Here is a 24,115-nt window from a genome sequence, read left to right as displayed (position 1 = left end):
TTGAATTCGCAATCTCGGAAATTACTGTGACTAAATAATGAAAATGACTGCAATATTTGGCCGAGTTTGGACAAGATCATGCCCCCGAATGTGGGATGGAACAATTCGCACGAGCTCACCTCATCGTGGACTAATTATTTCTAATAATGTTGATCTGCAGTTCTTAATGTGTCTAAACTTCATTTCAATGTTTGTATTTTTTCTTGGAGATTAACACTAATGGGTTCAGTAGAAATATGCGTGACCTAATTAATGTGGAGTCAATAGTGAGAGAGAGAAGAATGTATCGAGAGACGATCTAGCTTTGACTACCATGCGTTTAGAGATAATTGTATAATATCCTTTCTACTAGGCACAAGGCCTGAAATTTCGGGGAGGAGATATTGGATTACATCCACTCCAGTGCATAACTGGTACTTATTTAATCGCCCACGAAAAACAAAGTCCAAAGTCGACCTCGGCGGAATTTTAATCCAAAACATAGTACAGGTGAAATACCGCTAAGCATTTCGCCTGGTGTGCTAACGATTCTGCCAGCTCGCTGCATGATATAAATGCATAATATATTTCCAATTTATGTTTATTCGGTCAAAGCCGTAGAGCTTAATTCAATGGCAAGTTGGTTATTATATCTGGCTGTTCGAGTTGTCAAGTTCTAGATTTCCAGAAAATTTGTAAATTTGTAAGAGCAAGAAAGCAAACCAAATGACAATCATTTAGCAATTTACATAATGGCATTTTATACACCCTGTATTATTCTTACTTTCATGAAAACATAGAAAGAAACGACATTACTCTACGCTTTACTTCCAAATTGAGGGAAAACAATCAAAATACAATTCTTACACAGAATCATATTATTTTATTATATTTATTTATTATCATGTATCAAATGCACATAAAACTTTTTTAAGAAATACGAAGGAAACTAATTAAAATTTTCTACAACCAACTCCCTTTTCTCTTTCTCCTTATCATTTACTCGTTAGAGAACATATAGTTTACTCATTAGAATATATACGAAGCGTTTCTCATTAACTCGCTTACATATGGAATACATATTTAACGCCCCAAAAGATTCCTTTAGATAAGTAATGGAAGGAATTTACTGAAGAATTACGAATATTATATCATACATAGTTTTGAATATAAATGCAGTTTTGGAATTAATTTCCGCCAGCATTTCTAACTAAATGGGTCTCGAAAGTGATAATAGGTTTGAGTACCCAAATGGAAATCCGTTGCAATGACAGCTGCCACAAAGATAAAGAAATGTAAGATGAACATTTGTTATATAATAACACGAATGGACAGGAAACACGTTATAATAATAAGCTTGCCAAATATGTGGAATGCGTTTTCATAAGCATTTATAAATATTAGTTTATAAAGATGATTTTGCGTAGATAGAGAATCACCATCGTCGAATACTTCTATAATGAAACCCTTGTAATTATATTACTTGCTGCGAACTGATGAGAAACAAAATAGATTGGATCGTTATTTGATCACAGAATGCGGAAGGACGGTACTAGATAATGAAAAGAATAAAGCATTAAAAGCTGCCCTATCTTCTTTCTTCTGCATACTATTCTTATTGATTTCTCTCTCAATATATACATTTCTAGCGTTGACACTAACCACCGACCACTAATTTAGTCACTAATCTAGTTTGGACGACAGAGTCCATTAAATGGGCAAGAATTCAAAATTTACCGACTCTGAAATCCTGATAGTCAAATTCTACTGTTGATACTTTATAGGATTTGCTTTTAAACCATAAAGATGAGTAACTTGAATCTGATCCTAATATTACCGTTTGCCATTCACAGCAATCCGCTATTTTACCAATAAAATCTACTATTAAGTAATATCGATAACTTCGTTCTGATATGTCGTGAGCTTTTATAAAATACAAGAGAGGAATAAAATTAAATTACCATATCTTAAATTGAAATGGCCAAATGGAAGAGAATTCAACGAATTTAGCTACAATTAGCATTTGATATAAAACAACACTGATGTAGCTTATGATATTCTTTTACTCATTTACCGTTTTCTATCATGCGAATGTTTCCAAATGTAATCACCACTTCTCTAACGGAGAGAGATATGTCGAAACAAGTCTCCCACTTCTTCGCACCATTATTTAACGTCCACGTTTCCATGCTTGCAGAGGCAAAAATGTATTTGTTAGCGTGGTTTTTCTACTGCTGCAAATATATCGTATCGCTAATCTCACCTGCAAGTATTTCCTATGCCCATACATGTTTCTGAATACTGAAAATGAACATCTCTTGAGTATTCATGATGACAGTTTATAACCAACACGCTACGTCAAAATACACACCCACACACGATATGCTTTTGTCAGTTTCCACCTACTAAATCCTCTCACAAAACTAAGTTAAACCCGGAACTATATCAGAAGACACTTGCCTAAGGAGATGTATAGTGCGGCTGAACCTTAGACCACATGATTTAGAAACAAATGTTTCTTAACCATTGGTCTATGCTTGACCTATAGCAACACCTTCGCGTCTTCTATTCTCTTGTATGTAATATCGTAACTGATGCCCTTTTTCAGACACATAATTTAATAAAGGATAAAGCAAATCTAAGTGCAATTTTGACCAAATAATATCGATACTTTATTTCCAGCAACAATCTGTTACTTAAACATAAGTAATACGAATTTATATATACCGTCCATTTAAACTACATTGTGGACGAGACTTTTGCAAAGTTTACGGCATTGTACAAAAAGAAAGCAAGTCACCATGCTGTTACTTGCATTGTTCGTGGAGCTCAATTAGCAAACTTTACCTAAATAAATGCTTTCACTAACGAATCGAAGTTGGACTACAAATTGTCGCTATCCCGAATTTCACCTTATGCGTATTATATTTAATTATGGAACCATTTGCATATAATGCTACTCACAAATATGGTACGCTCAAGAGAAAGTGTTTAAGAGGGCATTTGTTTAAAACCATAAAAGAAAACTTGTTTAACTGCTTATGTTTGGCAATATTTCATCGTTAAATCTGGATAGCAAACTCAATATTTAGATTTTACTAGAAATTAGTCAACGAACTAGTCATGAAATAGCAATGGAAACTTACAACCTGCATCTTTCAATAAAGAGTGTTAAAAGGGATTGTGTAATCACCGATCTGCAAAAATACGTGAAGGTAATGTTCCGAATGATTTTCATTTATCGGATCTACTCAATAAAATCTCATTTAGGGCCCAATTGTTAACAATAATAAACATTATATTGCATTTCACCTTTCTAGTTACAGGTAATGAATAGATATGTGTAACAGCGTTGAACCGTTCGAGGATCTTTCTTTAGTAAATGCGTTGTATATATTTTACCAACAAAGTGTGGACTGTTACTGAAATGTACGACAGTGTACGGGAATGCTATTTGTTTTGTCACCTCAACTATCAAATTCCTGTCTAATGTAAGGACCACACAGAATAAATCTGAGGAGAAGAAAATACGGATCTTTTTTTAAAACGGGGGCCACATTTTTCATTAATGTTTTACGTTGTGTTTTTGGTACGGACAGACTGTCAAACTTCGTATACTTATCTATTTTGTGTTATAGAACAGAAAAATATTTTTGTATTCGAATTTATTTCATGTAAAAAATTGTCTTATTTCGATAATTTCAACCAATCACTGACAAGTATTCAGTTGTTTAGATTTACTCCTTTGGCTGATTATGCGATGTAAAGCGTATTTAATCTCCATACCTTCCTTTTATTTGCTTTTTTCATTTTAAATTTGCTTTAACCCTAACCCTAACCCTAAGGTTAAGGTTAGGGTTAGGGTTAATTGTTTCAGAATCGTTTGTTTATGTAGTCGGCACTTAATGTATATCGGCTGAATGGACGTCAGTGATTGGTTGAAATTACAGAAATACGACAACTTTAACATGGAATAACTTATGGACTTCTTTTTTTTTAAAGAAGACTAAGAGAAAAATATGTTTTATATGACACATTCTGCCAGTGTTCCAAGTTTCAAAGTGTATCGTTAATGAAAAATGTGGCCCCCGTTTTAAAAAAGATCCGAAAATACATCTGATATGTATTTGGTTCTATGTTTTGCGAGTTTCTGTAATTTGAATTTGAATAGATTTAAAATTAAAATCTGAAGAGCCATAATTTATCATGCAGGGCGTAAAATCCAATGCATTAAATATGCAGTAAACGAATGAATTTTAGTAGTGCAATTTTATTACTAATGAACAAGTACGAAAATAAGGCTAAACTGCTGAAAGTGTGATATATAATTTTAAGAATTTCGAAATATTATTCGATATAAAATAAAATACCTTCTGAGCCAGCAAATGGTAACATGGGAGAATTGCAATACTCCGCAATACGTGAGACAGATAGAGGATTACGAGTTTTTGTATGTTGCCATGTAGACCTCCGTTCGGAGAGATGAAGTTTTTTTAAGTATTTATCGGTATCTTCATCTTCATCATCGGAAAGCATATGCCCACGTTTTCCTACGAAACCGGAAGCACGAGCTACACCGATGTGATTTTGAGGCACACTTGAATGTTGAGGCCACCTTTGGTTTAGCTGTGGTGACTGGTTGATGTAAAAATCTGCAAATATATGAAACAAGATGTAAATACATATCGATTAAACATACAAATTTTGATATAATTGCTATATTAGGAACTGAAAAGAGGTTCTGTTTTTCAAATATTCTGGGGATTATTCTTCTTATCCAGCCTCCATATTTTTCATAATATGCTTATTTTAAAGTGATAATTATATAATATAATAAAAAAAAACGTAGTGGCATTGTTCTGAGGATATACAAATATAGTCGTTGTAGTATACTGTATCTATGAATAACAGTGGTGGTATATTTGAAATGACGAAATGGAATTAAAAATAAGATAATACCGTGTTTCCACAACTTTATTTAGATTATTACAATAACAAGAGTAGAAAAGATTTGACACATGACAAAATTGCGCTCTCCCTTTTATGAGAAAAAGAATCAAACAACTAATATAACATGCACGCACAAACGCACACAATATATATAGACAAAAGTTTATATGCATACATATACGTATATAGTTGCATTATTTAAGCGTGTATGCTTGTGTGTGCGTGTGTGTGTGTTTGTGTGTTTGTGTGTGTATATATATATATATATATATATATATATATATATATATATATGCATATATACGCTTGTATGTAGGGCTGTAATATATACGGGTGTGCCTGTATTGTATATAACTCTTTTACTTGCGTCCGTAATTTGAGAGCGATCATGCTGGAGCACCGTCTTCTGGTCGAACAAATCGACCCCAGAACTTATTCTTTGTAAGCCTAGTACTTATATCGGTTTCTTTTGGTGAACCGCTAGAACCGGGGACGTAAACAGACAATCAGTTCTCAAGTAATGGTGGAAGTACAATACACACACACACACACGCACACACACACACGCACACACACACACACACACGCACACACACACACACACACTCATAAATATAGGGATTCAGTCAAAATAATGGAATACGCCTAGCACCATAATTTTGAAATATCTATAAAACTGTCAAAAGCTTGTTTACTTTTGTATTTTTTTTATTTATTATTTGTGTTGCTAAATATGTTTTGTTAAAATTGCCGTTTCATTTCAGATGTCAGAGGAAAAAGGTAATTCAAATTCATGAAAATGACAGATCTATCGGACTTTCAAAGAGGTCAAATTGATGGTGTTCGTATAGCAGGCGCTAGTGTAATGAAAACAGCCGAAATGTTTGGCATATCAAGAAGTACTGTCTCGAACGTAATGACAGCCTTTAAGAAAGAGTGTAAAACCTCCTCATGGAAACACATCTCCGGAAGAAATCTAAAACTTTCAGATAAGGACCGTCAGACTCTTACTTGAATTATTAGAAAGGATCACGAAAGTACATCTCTCAAAATCACAGCAGAGCTTCATGACCACCTCGAGAACCCAGTTTCCACAAGAAAACTGTTCGACGGAAGCTGCACAAAGCTGGATTTCATGGGAGAGCTGTAATCAGAAAACCCTTTCAAAAACGAACATTGCAAAGCGTTTAGGGTGGAGCAAAAACCTACACAATTGGTCTCTAGAGGAATGGAAGAACGTTATTTTATCGGACAAATCATCCTTTACATTATTTCCGACCACCGGCCGTGTATACTCGTGGAGACAGCCAAAAGAAGCATTTGATCCAGACTTCCTTCTTCCAACAGTTAAACATGGAGGAGGATCTATGACAGTCAAGACTATTTAAGCATTGTATCTGATCAAATTCATCCTATGTTTGCAAAACAATTTCCGGAGGGAAACGCAATCTTTCAGGATAATAATGCATCACTTCACAACGCTGAATGGCACGAGGAGCATTCTAGTGAAGTTGAGCATCTTTTCTGGCAACCACAATCCCTATGTCTCAATACTGTTGAACATTTATAGTGCATTTTAGAAAAACATGAAAGGAGTCAATATTCTTCCCCATCATCACTACCAGCACTGGAGACTGTTTTAGCTGAATAATGGACACAACATGCTTTAGAAACAGTTCAAACTTTTTAGAATCCATGGTGTAATTACTGCCAAAGGCGGTCCAAACACATATTAAAATAAATGTATTTGAAATTTTAAGGTGTTTCTGTTATTTTGTCCAACACCATTACATATATATAGGACTGGCTTCTTTCAGTTTCCATCTACTAAATCCACGAACAAGGCTTTGGCCTACCTGAGGCTATTATAATAGAAGTCACACGCCTAATGAGCTGGGCAATAGGACTGAGCCCGGGACCATGTGGTTGCGAAACAATCTTCTTACCACATGGCAACGCCTGCGCCTATATATATATATATATAAATAACCCCTGCGCCTATATATATATATATATATATATATATATATATATATATATATATATATATATGAAATCTCACACATGTGCATACAGACATATCTACCCTACATGCCTGCCTTCATACTTATATACACAAATCATCTCTCGAACATATTTCTTTTGAATCTGTGCCAAATTCATTAAATATCTGTCATTCAGTTTATCACTTTTGATTCAGTCTCTCAAAACTCCGTCCCTCTCAAATCACTAACATTAAACATCTTTGTTACCATTTTATGTGTTGTTATTGTAGTTAGTATGATGTGTTTTATCAATTGTTTGTTTTACTGGGTTTTCAAAGATCGCTACATAGAGGAAGCAGTGTATTAAATTTACCCTCAATCAGTATTTCGGTCAATAAGCATCGTTGTTTTATCTTTTTTCTTTGTGATATATATTTGCAGTTTTTATTGATTTTCTTCAGCGCTTAGACGTAGTATTTCATTAGTAAAACAAGACTATGAATCTATTTTTCCCCTCACTCTCAAACAGATTCTCTCTCTCTCTCTCTCTCTCTCTCTCTCTCTCTCTCTCTCTCTCTCTCTCTCTCTCTCTCATCACGCTTCAAGTTAAAACTCATTTTTTTATTACCTATCACAAAACCCATTCATATACAAATATGGCTTTATTCGTTGAAATTATACACATTGTTAATATTGTATATATATATGTATATATATATATATATATATATATATATATATATATATATATATATATATATATATATATATGAATGTATGTGTTGTGTTATAAAAATATACCATATATATGTTATATTCGGTGTATGTAACTATATGTAGATTTCCACTGTATAATTTTGTATACGGACGCATTTGCATATATATATATATATATATATATATATATATATATATATATATATATATATATATACGTATGCATGTAAAACACATAATAGAATTAATGCCGTTATTCATTTCAAGATCCTTAAAAAAATTGCCTTACGGGCAGAACATTGTCTATGTGTTGTTCTTACATACTTTGGAGGGAAATTGTGTCGGAGAATTGATTCGAATATATTCAAAAATGATATTAACGAATGAAAGACCATTAATGATCTATTACATTATACATGTATATTTTATCTAAAACAAGTTTTCGGCAATAGGCCCAAAATTCCTACCTAGGTTCGAAACGTAAAAGACTTTCTCACCTTCTCGAGCGTTAAATTCATACACCTGTTTCTTGTTTATACACCTGTCTACGTCTTTTCTTGTTTCTGTAAATTGCAACTATATATATGTGTGTGTGTGTGTGTGTGTGTGTGTGTATGTGTGTGTGTGTGTGTATGTGTGTGTGTGTATGTGTGTGTGTGTATGTGTGTGTGTGTATGTGTGTGTGTGTGTGTATGTGTGTGTGTGTGTGTGTGAGTGTGAGTGCGCGCGTGCGTTTATGGATGCATGTATGTGTGATCATTGGCTCGTTCGGTACATATAAACAAACGGCATATATAGTGAGAAGATTCTCTCTTTCATTATGTACGCACGTGTGTGTGAGCTCACTATTTTCGAGGTTGAGGATTCAAGAAATAGCCTCAAGGAATTACATTTTTCTTGAATTTTTTTTGTAAGTTGCTACGTGTTTCAGTTATATAGATTGTAATAATAAAATTCTTAGTGAGAATCCACGTGGCACGGGCTTGTTGTATGTACATAATAAAATTCTTAGTGGGAATCCACGTGGCACGGGGTTATTCTATGAACATTTGTTTGGATTTCATATATTTTCCATCATTTTATTTTCATTCTCAATAATTAGCTAATAAAGGGCAATAGAATAACCGCCGGCCCCACTCTCTGCGAAATGTGAATAATCGTGAGAGCTTATAGTTGTAAAGCTGCAAATATATGTATGTATGTACGTGTATATGTATATTTGTACATTCGTAATATTCAGAAGTAGATGAGAAAGAGGAAAGGTATTCAGTGACCGGTGAAATTACTAAAAGTGGTGCACTCCAGCATTAACTTTGTTTGAATGAAGGTACAGATAATATCACTATTACAAGAACGATGGTAATGACGGATTTAATGTTCCATAGTTGACAAATGCATTGATGAACTGTTTGCTTACCAGGCTAAAAAATATTACTGATACCTGACAATTGTTGTACACTGACGAATGTTGCCTCACTATTATTGTGCATCATGATCCGAGATGAACTTTTGTCTTTTGTTTCAGGGACGGTCTTACTGAAGAGCAAATTTAGCATGAATTGACTGCAGTATGCTTTCTACACTTGTTTCTAGACGCAGCGGTTTTGGCAGACATCTTGCACCAAAAATTCTTACTACTGTTACATCAATAAACACTACAACCTCATAACTCAAAGAAGATTTAAGATAGAAAGTATCGGGAAATTTATAAGATATAGAAAACCAATCATGAACACTAACAGTGGTAACATTTATGTGCCAGTGACTTTTGATGAAACAGCTACATTGTAATGACGTATAATCAAAACCCTAGCAACTATTGTGAAATTCCCCTGGATCAGGCCTACATAAACGCAATGCGGAAGGAATACGGGAAAGTGAGAACCGAACATGAACATCACTGGAGATTCAATTATTTATTGCAACTTAGAATATGTCGTGTACTTCCTAATATTTCAGATTCGAAGAACACGAACAGATATTGTTATCCACTAGTCGATAGAAAAAAGACAAAATATATTTGGAATAAAGAAATAAAATTGTTTTCAATCAGCACTTTCTGTATTTTATGATCGGGCACTTTCTCCACCGTTAGTGGTAATGACTAGACTGATGCAAAATTCCAAACAGCAAACCCAGCAAAAGATACAGCAACAACAACTACTACAAACAAATCATTCTATGTAGAGGCACGCGACATAAGTGTTTCTGAAAAGTAAAATAGCAGAAATAATCTTACATAAAACACGAACTTAATCTCACTGACCTGATATTTGAAATCAGGAAAATGCTTAGATCAACAATAGATAAGCTGATGTCGCTATTGTGTAGTTTGGGATACTGGTGCAGCTTGGTTATATATAGAAAAATAGTGTACAAAATATTCATAATTTATAAGTTTATGCTCATCAAACATATATTAAATACGGACACATTCATGCTTATCCATACTAATACATACACATACACGTACACATTCAGATATATCCACAGCTCTATGGAACATAGAATAGCATGAACAAATACATAATATAAGCGCATGTTGACCGATATTACAGTGCATGTGTGCGTACATACAAACATATTGTTTGTGTATTATATGCATGTCACAGAATGTGGGAAAAAGAACATTTGAAACACCATATGTGTATATATATATATATATATATATATATATATATATATATATATATATATATATATATATATATATATATATATATATATATATATATATATAGTTTTAGGGAAAATAACCAAGTTTCAAGAACTCATCGATGAAAATCCACTATCACATATAGAAAAATTAATACTTAAAAGCACAATAAATGAGTATAATATAAAGTAAAGTAAATATCATAAGATAAATATAATAAAAAGATTACACGTGTTTCATAACTAATTTTAAAATAGAAAATAAATTTAAATCGATTAGAATCAATTGAAACTATCGAAAATAAATTCTATTAAAAAATATAGCTATATAATATATATATATATATATATATATATATATATATATATATATATATATATAGGGAATGCTTTTGGCTTTAGTTATCTTCAAAGAGAGTGGATTTGGGTTGTTAACAAGAACGATAACGTGATTATTGAACCAAGAGTGTAGCTTGTTACCAGACAGTAAAACGGCGGTTGCTTCAATTATCAATGCTCTGCGCCTGTAATGTTTTTAGGACCAACAACAGTTCTTTGACAACATATGTATGTAAACAGATATTATGTGGTAGGACATATCTCAATGCTGAATATAACACTGTTTTTCAATATAGCTTCTGTTTACCGGACAGGTTAAAGAAACAGAGAAAGATGGAAAACATTAAGGAAAAGAGAAAAAGCGTAAGGACAACCTGAGAGAAAATTATATGTCTAGCAAAGGGGTAAATTTTTAACAGGGAGTTATTTCAGCGAAAATAAGAGTTATAAAAACAAATCGCCTTCAATATCTAGGAATAAACTGCTTCCTCTACAAACAATGCGAATATTGCTGATTTCTCATGTGATTTGCTCTCATGCAATACAGGCAGGTTTCAATTTAAATATACGTGATAGAAAAGATATTCGCATTCCTGAAGCTTACACTTTTGCAATAAACATGTCCAAGGTGATATTTATCCTACAACACAACTCTATGAACTGTGTACATAAATCCAAGCCATATAGATAAAATAACTGTAATCAGAGAAGAATTGAAAGACTGAACTTACAGGTTGTGCTCAAATTGCGGGTATATGGAAATGTATTTTCTCATAGGTAACTATTTATATCACTAGCACGACATGTATCGAGAGGCATGGTACGTGGGAATACATTCAGATATATTTGAAATACGATTGGCTGTAGAACAACTGTATACGTCAGAGTAATTTGCCTCAAATGCAGATACATAACTTTACTGTATATAGCAAAAAATGGGATAAGAACGCAAAACATCCAAAGAGACGAAACAAAGAAATCAAGGACGGGTCATTCGGAGTTTTCTATCCTCAGTCGAGTTTCAGATTATCTTTAAACATTTTGCTAGTTATGCTCCAGATTGCTCCAATCTGGCCAGCCCCAAGGAAAATCTAGGCTAAGAGCATTAGATTCCTTGGAGAAAAGTAAGTAGCGAATGTATACGAAAAGAAGTACGGGAAAAAACAGAGACATGTTACACAAATGCAAATGCAATTAACAGGTGTCTTTCGACTAAGGACAAACTAAATCAAGGTGGTGTGTGTATAGGTAAAGCCTTACGGTAGAGACATAAGATTTAATAGGCAGAAGGAGGAATAGAGATGTTGCACAGATGGTAGTCGAACCAAGAAAGAAAGGTCACGCCTGGCCGAACACCGGTCACGTGGGGAGAGAAGAAAGCGATTATAGGTAGAGGGATAGAAGATTTAAGGAGTGTCGAGAAAAAATGAAAGATACACAGAGGAGGGAAAATGAGCATGAAGAGAAGGCCAGGAAATCTGAGAGAGGGGAACAAAAGAACGAAGAGTGGAATGAACGAAGTGTGAAAGGGCTGACAGAAAGAAGGAAGAGTAATGGAGTCAAACAAAATTTATATATATATATATATATATATATATATATATATACTTACATGTAATAGACCGAAGTGTACGTACGCCGCTATATTCTCTATGTAAAAAATACAAAAATGGGACAAGAACGCAATACATCCAGATACGTATGCTGTAGGACCATCAGTAAGATCAAAACAGTGCACTTTATTGTTGTTACTATTATTATTATTATTATTATTATTATTATTATTATTATTATCATCATCGTCATTATTATTATTAATTACGATCATTATCATCACCATCATTAAGGCGGCCGTTAGCACGCCGGGAGAAATGCTTAGCGGTATTTCATCCGTCTTTATATGTCTGAGTTCATATTCAGCCTTGGTCGACTTTACCTTTCATGTTTTCGAGGTAAATAAATTAAGTCCCAGTGAAACACTAGAGTCTATGCAATCGACTATCTCCCGCAAAAATAATTAGCACGCCGGGCGAAAAGCTTAGCGTTATTTCGTCCGTCTTTACGTTCTGGGTTGAAATTCGGCAGAGTTCGACATTACCTCTCATCCCTTTGGGGTCGATAAGTACTAGTTGTATACTGGGGCAATGTAAAAGACAAAACCGTCCCCCAAATTTCGGGCCTTGTGTTTATTGTAGAAATAATTATTATTATTTATCTTCTTTATCTTCTTCAAGTTGAGTAACCTATGAAAATGTCCCTGAATAAGGTTTGTTTAAGGATGTTAAAGGAAACTCCCATGTTTCCAAAGGTAAATTATCCAAACTCTAAGAATTCCTCTCAACATATAGCTTTGATGCTCCTCACTACATCCGCTCGTGATCAGAGATGCACATATCATCAGCTACTATGGGACATGCTTAATTGGCGAAGGTCAAACATAAGACAAGCAAATCTGAGGTACTGAGCAGAATATTTGCTGTGGCCCATATTTTATACCAAGACGAAATAATGTACAGGATAACACTTCCAACCAATTAAGATCAAAGGTGGTGAGTTGGCAGAGTCGTTAGCACGCCGGACAAAATGCTTAGCACAATTTCGTCAGTCTTTACCTTCTTAGTTCAAACAGCACCGAGGTCGACGTTGATTTTTTATCCTTACGGGGTCGATCAAATAAATACCAATTGAGTATAGGGGTTAATGTCGTCGAATGTTCCCCTCTGCAAAACTGCTGGTCTTCAGTCAAAATATGAAACTATTATTATTGTTGTTATTGTTGAATCACCTATATGCATTGTTGACACCTATATGCATTGTTGAATCACCTATATGCATTGTTGACACTTTTGCTATTGTATTATCATTATTCTTAAGTCCAAAATAAGCGCTGTATCTACTGTGCTCTTATGTAGTTTGTTACCACTATGCGAGTTGGATGATTTTGGCGTCTCATGTACAGAATAATGCATCGATAAAAGTGTCTATCATTTCTTAAAAGAACATGGTGTTCATATACATCGGTATAGTTTGACTGCTACCCCTAACATGTCGTTACTGTTTTGAATAGAACATCAAATGATGTAATGCCGTTGCTTTTCTGAACCATTTTTGACTTAAAGAAAAATAATTGCTATCTCCTAGCATACACGACTTAAATATAGCTCTCTGGCAGCGTTTAAAGCTGTTAACGATACGATATTGATTTCTTACACTGGCACAAGTCTGAAGCTCACAGTCGATTAAGTCGTTTAGTACTTGACTATTACTTATTACATCGGCATAGGAAAGATGAAGATAATAGTCGACACCGGCGAGATTTTAGCTCAGAAAGTAACTAAATACTGCAAGGAATTTTAACCAGCTCACCGACTTTATCAGCATTATATTATTAAATCTATAAAGCAAATGTGCCAAAAGAGAACTAAAAAAAAAATTCTTGTAAATCACACTTTTCATACAAAAATAAAATGTAATTTAAGCCATCGATTATTTTTGAGTAATATTTTGGCTTTTAAAAATTTCTGTGTGGTTTCTTTCTCCTCATTTTGCTTCAATATAAAATACATGATTATTTGTCCTTATTATAGTTATTTATTATTAGGTTTTCCTCATATTCTATTTTACTATTTTATGTTTAAATCATCTAAAATGAAGCAGCTACCTTGTTTTCATTGTATTAAAAAGTAATAATGAAAATTCTGACGTGAAAATAGAATTAAATTGAGCAAAGCGAAAATGAGAATCAGAAAACTGCCACTAATGATAGAAATAATAACAATAATAATAGTAATAATAATAATACAAATAATAATTATTATTACTATTCTTATCGTTATTATAACAACAAAAACAACAACAATGAGCAGCGTAATAACAATGTAAGGAAACTAAATAAATATTAACAAAATATGATGACTGCAATTTTTAATTTATGAGTATCATGAAACGACGATCAAGATGGTTAAGGCGATCACAATAATGTAATTGAGAGCGACAGCCACAGAATTAGTACCATGAACGCATCAAAACTGCTGACAAAATGTATAGGAAATTTACTGAATATAAACAAACACAGTAATCAAATAATCAGAAGGCCATAAATATAAATAATAAATCAACCTAATTAAAATAATGCTAACGATACGATCAAAAAATAGTGGGAAAAGAAAATTAAATTCTATTTTTTATACATTTATATTCTATTTTCCGATATTTCTTAATATTTATTTCTTTATTATAACATACTTTCCTCCACCTGTTTCGTTGGAAAACATGCTTTCAAAATCAATATGTGTTACATTCCATGTAATTACAAGTTGTTTTTTTTTAAACACCTAAACAATACAGGACAGACGATTTCTCGAGAACAGTGTATTTCGTTTGAGGAAGACGTGAATTAAATATGAAGATATAATTTCAACGCCATCAACAATAGATGGCAGTGATAATCAGCTATTTAAAAACATTTCGCAATATAAAGAAGTCACTTGACGCTAAGCCGACATTAATAAATAGCTATAGGAGTTCACGTAGCACTTATAAATAATACTCTACACTAATAAGATATTATTTTTTTCATCGTAAAGAAATCATAGTTGCGACAGTTGCAAGAGTAACGGGAACAACATCAGCATTTAGCTTTTTTATTAGATCTACTTCGTTTAGTAAACCTAATAAACAGCAAATTGCACATTTATTTTAATACATGTATGATTATGAATATTATGAATATCTGTTTCTTTATTGCCCACAGGGTGTTAAACATAGAGGGTGCAAACAAGGACAGGCAAAGGGATTAAGTGGATTATTTTGACTCCAGTGCGTAACTGGTACTTTGGGCAAGTGTCTTCTACTATAGCATCGGTCCGACCAAAGTATATATATATATATATATATATATATATATATATATATATATATGTTAAAGCTCAACGTCTGTGTGCCTGTACATCTATAGGATAGGATGAAAGGGAATACAAGATTTGAGGGAAAGACCAATAAAACTGTCTGTAACACCACCAAAGTTAAACTGAAGGCAAGGATTATGGCAGTATTCACCAACTTAAAGAAGGAGACCGTCCAGAAGAGTTGCAAGACGTTCCGAAGTTGTCTGGGTCGTTGTTGAAGCCAATGGCGATTTTATTGAATAAACGTACTCTTTAGTATTTCAAGATAATTTTTATACAAATTTTGTAAATTCACCGCACCCCATGTGTGTGTTTATGTGTGTGTTTATGTGTGCGCGCGCGTGCGTGTGCGCGTGTGCGTGTGCGTGTGTGTGTGTGTGTGTGTGTGTGTGTGTGTGTGTGTGTGTGTGTGTGTGTGTTTGCGTGCTTAATGTTATAAGTAAGCGTAAGAAAGTATCCAAAGACATAGATAAATAGATAATGGGTACATACAATCAATGGTCAAGCCGGAACCAGTGCCTAAACTCCGACGTTAAGATTCAGGGTCTGCACAATTGTTGGCTATAAACACTATGGTGGTCGAGCTGATGGAGGTATAATTGGACAAAACATGAACATGCATTTGCAAGTCATCAAATTAAATTATGACATATTGATATATATTGAAGAAGAAACCAATGATATATAATAAAAAATTAGAAGGAAGTCTGGAAAGATCCAGAAATAAGAGAGGGATACCATTCAGGATGGAAAGAAAGAACTATTTATATTGATATGATCGAAATTTTTAAGGAATATCTAAAATATCTTTGGTGAGATATTTGGAATTGGTGGAAAGAAATGGAATACGTAGATCTTTACTACTTTTTCTGGTACAGTTGCGTATCAATTGCAGAATTATGCATTTTGTTGGCAGCTCATACCATATGATCTGCATTTTGTTAGCAGCTCATATGGCAGCTCATATGCAACCAATTCCGCCGACAGTAGAATAAACGGATGGGTACGTACCACATTGTGAGTTTACTTTTACGCTTTATTTTATGGATTTACTAGCGTTTCATCTTGGATGTGGAGCAATGTACGAGCACAATAAATGTGATGAAAATGAATTTGAAGAGAGAATGTGGAAACATATTTATTAAAGGAAAAGGGCTGGAGAAAGACAGGGAGAAATTATATTTTGTGGTCAGAGAAGGAAATGTGATAAAGAAGAATTTTCTGGTTTCAAAAAATAGGGATTGTCTTGCAGAAATTGGACCTGTTGAATTGATATTTATTGGTTTGAGGAAATATATATACTTTGTTTGGAATTCAATCGAACAATGTTTAAAAATAGCAGATGAAAGATCTTGCAGGAGTTCACATGGAAGAAATATGACATATTCGTAATAACTACTGAGGTTTTTACAGGTTTTATGTGAACAAATCGAAATTTTATGTAGGTTTGTTAGCGTAAGGATTCAAGGTGTTTCTTGAATTATGACGTTTTTAGATTTTGTAAAAGTGTGCTAAGGAATATAGGTTTGGCAAGTTAGGCTCTTATCAGATCAAAAGTAGTGACTGAAGTTGACATTTAACCTATTGTTCGAGTTTCTCATGTATTCATACAAGAGTTAAATTAATATTAATTTTGTTAATATAAAGTTTGTATTACGATATGCATGAGCGTTACATTCAGACACATATAGGACAATTCTCGTAGGATATATATATATATATATATATATATATATATATATATATATATATATATATATATATAGGCTTATGTACCTATATATATGTGCTCGTCGAAACTAATGACCGTGTACACCATCCTCCATACGCAGGTGAGTATTGTACGTTACATTGTCCACTAATTTTCTTTTAGAATTTTTGCTACATCTCTGCAAGACTGTTGGCAAATAGCTTTGCGCATTTTATGCGCCTCCTATATAGCTTCGCATATGCGAAAACGACAAGCAGGCGCACTATGTCTAAAAAGATGCAGATCGATCTTTAGTGTGAGAATGACATACTAACTGTGAGTGCATGAAAGGAATAGAGACAGAATAATAACACTGATTGCAACTAACTCAATGTTAAGTTAACCTTATATTGGGATATACAATACATGCAATATAGTTACAAGGGCATTTGCTTTGGTTATGATACACGTATGTATAGACATCATGTGAATACGTGTGTTGCTTTATAATATATCCAACGAAGTTGAAGTATGTTGACGTCTGGGGAGACTTAATACTTTACTTGAGTGTTCTCCATAACTAAAATTTTGTACTTTTGAACGTAACATTAATATGAAAAAGTACAAGTTATTTTTTCTTTTCTTTCTTTTTATTCTCTTAGTATAGAAAACACTTCATCATGTGAACAATCTTTAAAAATTATGGTGTCCATAAAATCATCTTTCTTCGGCATTTCACATCAAACTATATTTCAGTGTTGTGCTTGTCATATGACTACAAGAATGTGGAGAATTTTATACGTGTGCGTGTTTGCTTGCATATATATGTATAAATATATATATATATATATATATATATATATATATATATATATATATATATATATATATATGTGTGTGTGTGTGTGTGTGTGTGTGTGTGTGTGTGTGTGTGTGTGTGTGTGTGTCTGTCAGTCTCTGTATGGATGTATATACGTACACATTCTAGGAACATTGTAGTGAAGTTGAACATCTTATCTGGGTACCATAGTCCCCAGATCTCAATATTATTAAACATTTATGGTACATTTTAGAAAAGCAAGTAAAGAGTCGATATCCGCCACCGTCATCACAATAACAACTGGAGTATGCTTCAGCTGAAGAATAGACAAAAATTGTTTTGGAAAGAATTCAAACTTCGTACGAGTCCATACCTCATAGAATTCAAGCTGTAATCACTGCCAGATGTGGTGGTCCTACCCCATATTTGTCTAAAATATTATGGTGTTTCCATTATTTTATCCAACCCCTGTATATGTGTGTATATCAGTGTTTGTACCCCCGACATCGCTTGACAACCGATGCTGGTGCGTTTACGTCACCGTCACCTACCGGTTCAGCAAAAGATACTGATAGAATAAGTACTAGGCTTACAAATGATAAGTCCTGGGGTTGATTAGCTCAACTAAAGGCGGTGCTCCAGCATGGCCGCAGTCAAATAACGGAAACATATACAAGAAAATCTTAAATATGCATATATGCATGTAAAAACGTAAAAAAAAACATTTGAGATGGTCCATATCTGTATTAAAGCATGTATGCATTTATTAAATGTGAAACGCAGTTGGCCGCTCGGTGTATAGACACGTATGCATGTATGCAGGTAGGAATTAAGTATGTAGATAGTCAATCACGTAGTTGTGTAAGCAGTTGTGTAAGCAGTTGTGTACATATGTATAAGAAACGTAAACAGTTACAACGAGTCGGTTATATATACAGAAATATTAGTAATGGAGAGTGGCAAACAAAACGTTATATTCCTTTGGTTCTTTGTTGTTTGGTTCTTTTTGATCAGGGAAAGTATGATTGAGAGTTAAAGATGCGGGAGATGGAGTGCGACAGTGGTGTGTGTGATTGTGAAGGGATATCAATATGAGAATCTACGAACAGTGAATGTATTAGATTGCGGCCTGTCATCACATGAGTCTGCACAAAATTTACTGTACACCTACACACACTGACATATACACACACACACACACACACACACACACACACATATATATATATATATATATATATATATGCATACACAAATATATATATATATATATATATATATATGTATATATATATATATATATATATATATATATATATATATATATATATATATATATATATATATATATATATATATCGATATAAATATATATCTAAACACATACTCATACGTGCATGCATGTAGACACTCATACACACATATACACACACACCCACACACGCTAAAATACACATGCATCTACACATACATATAAATCTATGTACGCTCATGCGATTATATATAACTACGTATATATATATATATATATATATATATATATATATATATATATATATATACATATATTTCAGTATTATATATGGATTTCTGCATGCAATGCAAATGGGAGAAAGAGGTGATTATAGATGGGTACTCTCCAATTGAACATGGGTGGCACCCATTTCGGATTGAAGATTAAGGGTTGGTTAATATTCCTGTATACAGACACCTTCAGTGACTTGTCTCTGCATTGCCTCAGTGGTATGTGCAGATAAGATGTCTTACCTAGGTCTGCCTTTATGAGCCATTGCGGTAGTCTACAGCATGCTGATAGATGATGGAATGAGTTTTTTTAATTGTAGTTGTGCAGGTGGTCTTTTATCATATAAACTTCTTTTATGCAATTCTTTAATATCTAGAGATAATCAAAGCGTCACACACATAAGAAAAACACTTTTACATATATCTGAATTAACCCTAAACAGGAGTGGCTATAACCGCAGGAGTGGCTGTGTGGTAAGTAGCTCTCTTACCAACCACATGGTTCCGGTTTCAGTTCCTCTGCGTGTCACCATAGGCAAGTGTCTTCTACTAAAGTCTGGGGCCGACCAAAGCCTTGTGTGTGTGCGTGTGTGTGTGTATGTGTGTGTGTATGAGTATATATGTGTGTGTGTGTGTATGAGTCTTTGTATGTCTGCTTCCCCTCCCCACCATCGCTTCACAGCCGATGCTGGTGTGTTTGCATTCCCGTAACTTATCGGTTCGGCAATAGCCACCGATAGAATAAGTACTAGTCTTACAAAGAATAAGTCCTAGGGTCGATTCGTTCGACTAAATGTAGTGCTCCAGCATGGCCGCAGTCAAATGACTGAATAAAACAAAAGAATAAACAAATAAATAGCCAAATGATGCAAAACTCACAACCGTAAGAGAGAATATATCTATTTATACAATTCTTTAATAATTTCAGATTATGAAAGCCTCACACACAAAACAATATCTGCATATATCTGAAAGAAAACTGAACCAAGAGAGAAAATAAACATTGGCGACTAACCAGCTGACTTACAAGAAACTAAATTGCTTTGATAATGAAGATGACCTCCTAAGAAGCATATGGTTTTGTCCCACCCAAACAGGAAACATAAACACTTTGAGTCTGCATGAGATTGCCGAACAAACAACACAAATACTAAACACGTGAAATGTTAAGCAGTTTCGCAGCAAACTAAAACGCATGCAGATTTCCTCAACCTAATGCAGGGTCATTTTGAAAAGCTTCGACATAAGTTTCTCTTTAAATATTGGACAAGTACATCACGAGCCACAAAACCGTTAAAAGCAGCAATAAGCAACACGAAAACAGCAGCCTGAAGATCAGAAACAGCAGCAACAACATTAGGAACAGACGATCCTGCATTCTAATACGATAGCTGATCTACTGAATGATATTGTCTCTTCACTTCTCTCGCACTCACCACTCTCACAGAAGCCACCACAGTTATCACCATCGCCATCTTCAGCATCATTATCACCGCTGCCACCATCATTTTCTACCACTCGAAATACTAAAAATAAACCACTGCTTTCTTCTCTCACATCGCCACCTCAATCCTACTGTGGAATAAAATAACCTTATAAAATCTCTGAAGCGGAATGCGTCCCCACGACACTAACAAGAAATCCCAAAATATGCCGTTACAGGCTCTGCACTCGTAGTGACTGGATCTGTATACATCCACTAGCTCTAGACGCACAATCCAGGCAAACACTACCAGCCATGGCCAAAGCACGCATCCCACAGTAGCATCAACATCAACACCACCAAATAGTAAATTGAATATTACAACACATATAACGCGGAATCCCAGAATTTGCACGTATTCCCGAACTGAGGCACCGTGTGTTTTACATGGCTGTCCCTTCACTCATCTTCCAGGGACCCGATGCGTTAACAGAAATGGGGCTCCAAGCCAATACAAACCACTGTAAAGACACTGCCTAACGCAGTAATGCAGGTTTAGTCTTCTCACGAAACACATAAACAAGTGTTCTATTGTATCAATATATTAATACTATTAAGGTATTTATGTATTTAATACGAGCGATCATATATATATATATATATATATATATATATATATATATATATATATATATATATATATATTATATTATATTGTTATTACTAATATCAGGAAATCAATATTACAAAATTCATCAGAAAGATAGATACGTGTGTAAAATAATTGTATTAACAATAAAATATATATAAATATGCATAAGTATAAATATATATATATATATATATATATATATATATATATATATATATATATATTCGTAAGGTGCTTTAAAACTTAATTCAAAACATTTATACTGTCATATTTATCATTATTATAGATCTATACTTATACATATTTTATTATATCTATATATAGTTGTATTTTTAAGACAACAATTATTTTACACACGTATATATCTTTCTGATGAATATTCTAATGTTGATTTCCTGATATTAATAATCATAATGATAACATCATATATATATATATATATATATATATATATATATATATATATATATATATATATATATAAACATAATTAATGGATCAGCAAAAGTTCTTATACCTGTTTATAAATGTATAAGAACTTTTAAATGAGTTCTCCACCGATAATGGTGTGTACATACCGAAGGGCTTGGTAAAAAAAATTATTAATTGTTAATTTATTAATAAATTAATAGATTGATAAACCTTTACCCTTTTAATTGTAATATATACATACATATATAGAGATACACACCCACACATATATATAGACATACACACACATATATGTATAGACATATACATACGTGTAGTCATATATATATATATATATATATATATATATATATATATATATATATATATATATATATATATATATATATATATATATGTACATATATATGCAGATATATATAAGTACACATGTATATACACACACACTCACACATATATATACATACTTATATATCATTATATATGCATCAAAACCATAAGCGGATGCTTGCGAATATATTTAACAAAAAAAAAAAACAAATACAAGATTCCTTTTCCTAACAAATGTGAGTGCCTGAGCACCAACGCATGGAAACATATACTTCCAGTGCCAGGCTATATATTCGTAACTTTGTAGCTGTATGCATTAAAGTATTTCCTTTAGTGCTGTGATACCTCAACAAGCTTCACGTGTGGATATTCATCTCAGAAATCAAATACGTCAAACATCTCCGAAATGTTATTCGATAACACAAAGGATATTCTTTCGTTTTGTAGAATTATGTTCCGGAGTAGTGTGATTGACTGAATTGGTGGATTCATCGGATCAACTTTCTCATGCATATGTTTCAATCCCCAGCAAGATGTTATTTGTTTCTTTACATTTCTTCCCAGGTGAATTCTGAGGAATATACATATCAACATGTACTTCCAGATCTTCTTACACCAATTCTGTTAATATATGTTCATGGAATCATTATAGTAGGAACATAAAGCAATTGTAGTGTTTTGGATGTGATTTCTAATATTCACTATTTGAATTCTGATAATGGAATAAATAGGTGCTCCATTAGTATAATCGGGAAAAATTAGAAACGGAATTAATAAACAATACAAAGCAATAGACCATCTATAACGACACACATATCTCGCAAAACGTTACAGCTTCAGATCTACTAACACATATAAACTGCTAATACTAATGCGAATATTCATGCAGCTGTTTCACCTTTCAATTACATAAGCTTGTCACTGAAACGTCAAAATATGTGCATGAAAATTCAGATGTGGTGACAGGTGTTGACTAATATGAGTAACATAAGTATAGTTGGTCCGCTAAAATGTCATTCAATGTAAATTGATTCATCTACTCAAATAAGTCTAACACTTAGTAACTTAAGCACACAAAAACATCAGGCGAAAAGTTCATCGTTCAAGCCACTCACCATTGAAATAAAGTAGGCCAGTATAAATGTGAGCTTGTGCATAATATTCTTTCATACGTTTCAGCTCTAAGGCTTTGACCAAAGTTGGAAACAGAGAGGGAGAGAAAGACAGACGTATAAGATTTATACTTTTACCTTCCAATCAAAATGCCGGTATAATTCGTTCAACCGACAATAAAGGAGTCAGTGATTAAAATTTTAGATACAAGCTTGTATCACGTAAAATAAATTATAATTAAAGCGTAGGGGGTTAGAGAGGAAGAAAAAGAGGGCAACACTCATAGAGATCCATATATATATATATATATATATATATATATATATATATATATATATATATATATATATATATATATATATATATATATATATATAGGTGTAGGAGTGGATGTGTGGTCAGAAGCTTGCTTACCAACCATATGGTTCCGGGTTCAGTCCCACTGCGTGGCGTCTTGGGCAAGTGTCTTCTACTATAGCCTCGGGCCGACCAAAATCTTGTCAGTGGATTTGGTAGACGGAAACTGAAAGAAGTCCGTCGTATATAAGTATATATATATATATATATATATATATATATATATATCTATATATATATAT

General features: G+C 33.3%; 1 protein-coding gene across 3 annotated transcripts in view; it reads right to left on the bottom strand.

Annotated features, from left to right (window-relative positions):
* The window catches only part of LOC106869714 (2-phosphoxylose phosphatase 1), a 146,111-nt gene that overhangs the window by 12,354 nt on the left and 109,642 nt on the right, over positions 1 to 24,115 (bottom strand). Inside the window, exons 2-3 of one of the 3 annotated variants that reach the window (XM_052969016.2) lie at positions 16,025 to 16,116; positions 4,350 to 4,631 (exon numbers count right to left, since the gene is read on the bottom strand). In XM_052969016.2, coding sequence (XP_052824976.1) covers positions 4,350 to 4,515 — 166 coding nt within the window. In that variant the 5' untranslated portion in view covers positions 4,516 to 4,631; positions 16,025 to 16,116. Of the gene's footprint in view, positions 1 to 4,349; positions 4,632 to 9,897; positions 9,981 to 16,024; positions 16,117 to 24,115 lie in introns of all 3 variants that reach the window. The other 2 variants (XM_089353513.1, XM_052969015.2) reach the window with 2 other exon arrangements.

Source organism: Octopus bimaculoides, chromosome 6, assembly GCF_046866305.1.
Source record: "Octopus bimaculoides isolate indiv1 chromosome 6, ASM4686630v1, whole genome shotgun sequence".
In the NCBI taxonomy this organism is placed as follows: domain Eukaryota; kingdom Metazoa; phylum Mollusca; class Cephalopoda; order Octopoda; family Octopodidae; genus Octopus; species Octopus bimaculoides.
This window is presented reverse-complemented; position numbering and strand designations above follow the sequence as displayed.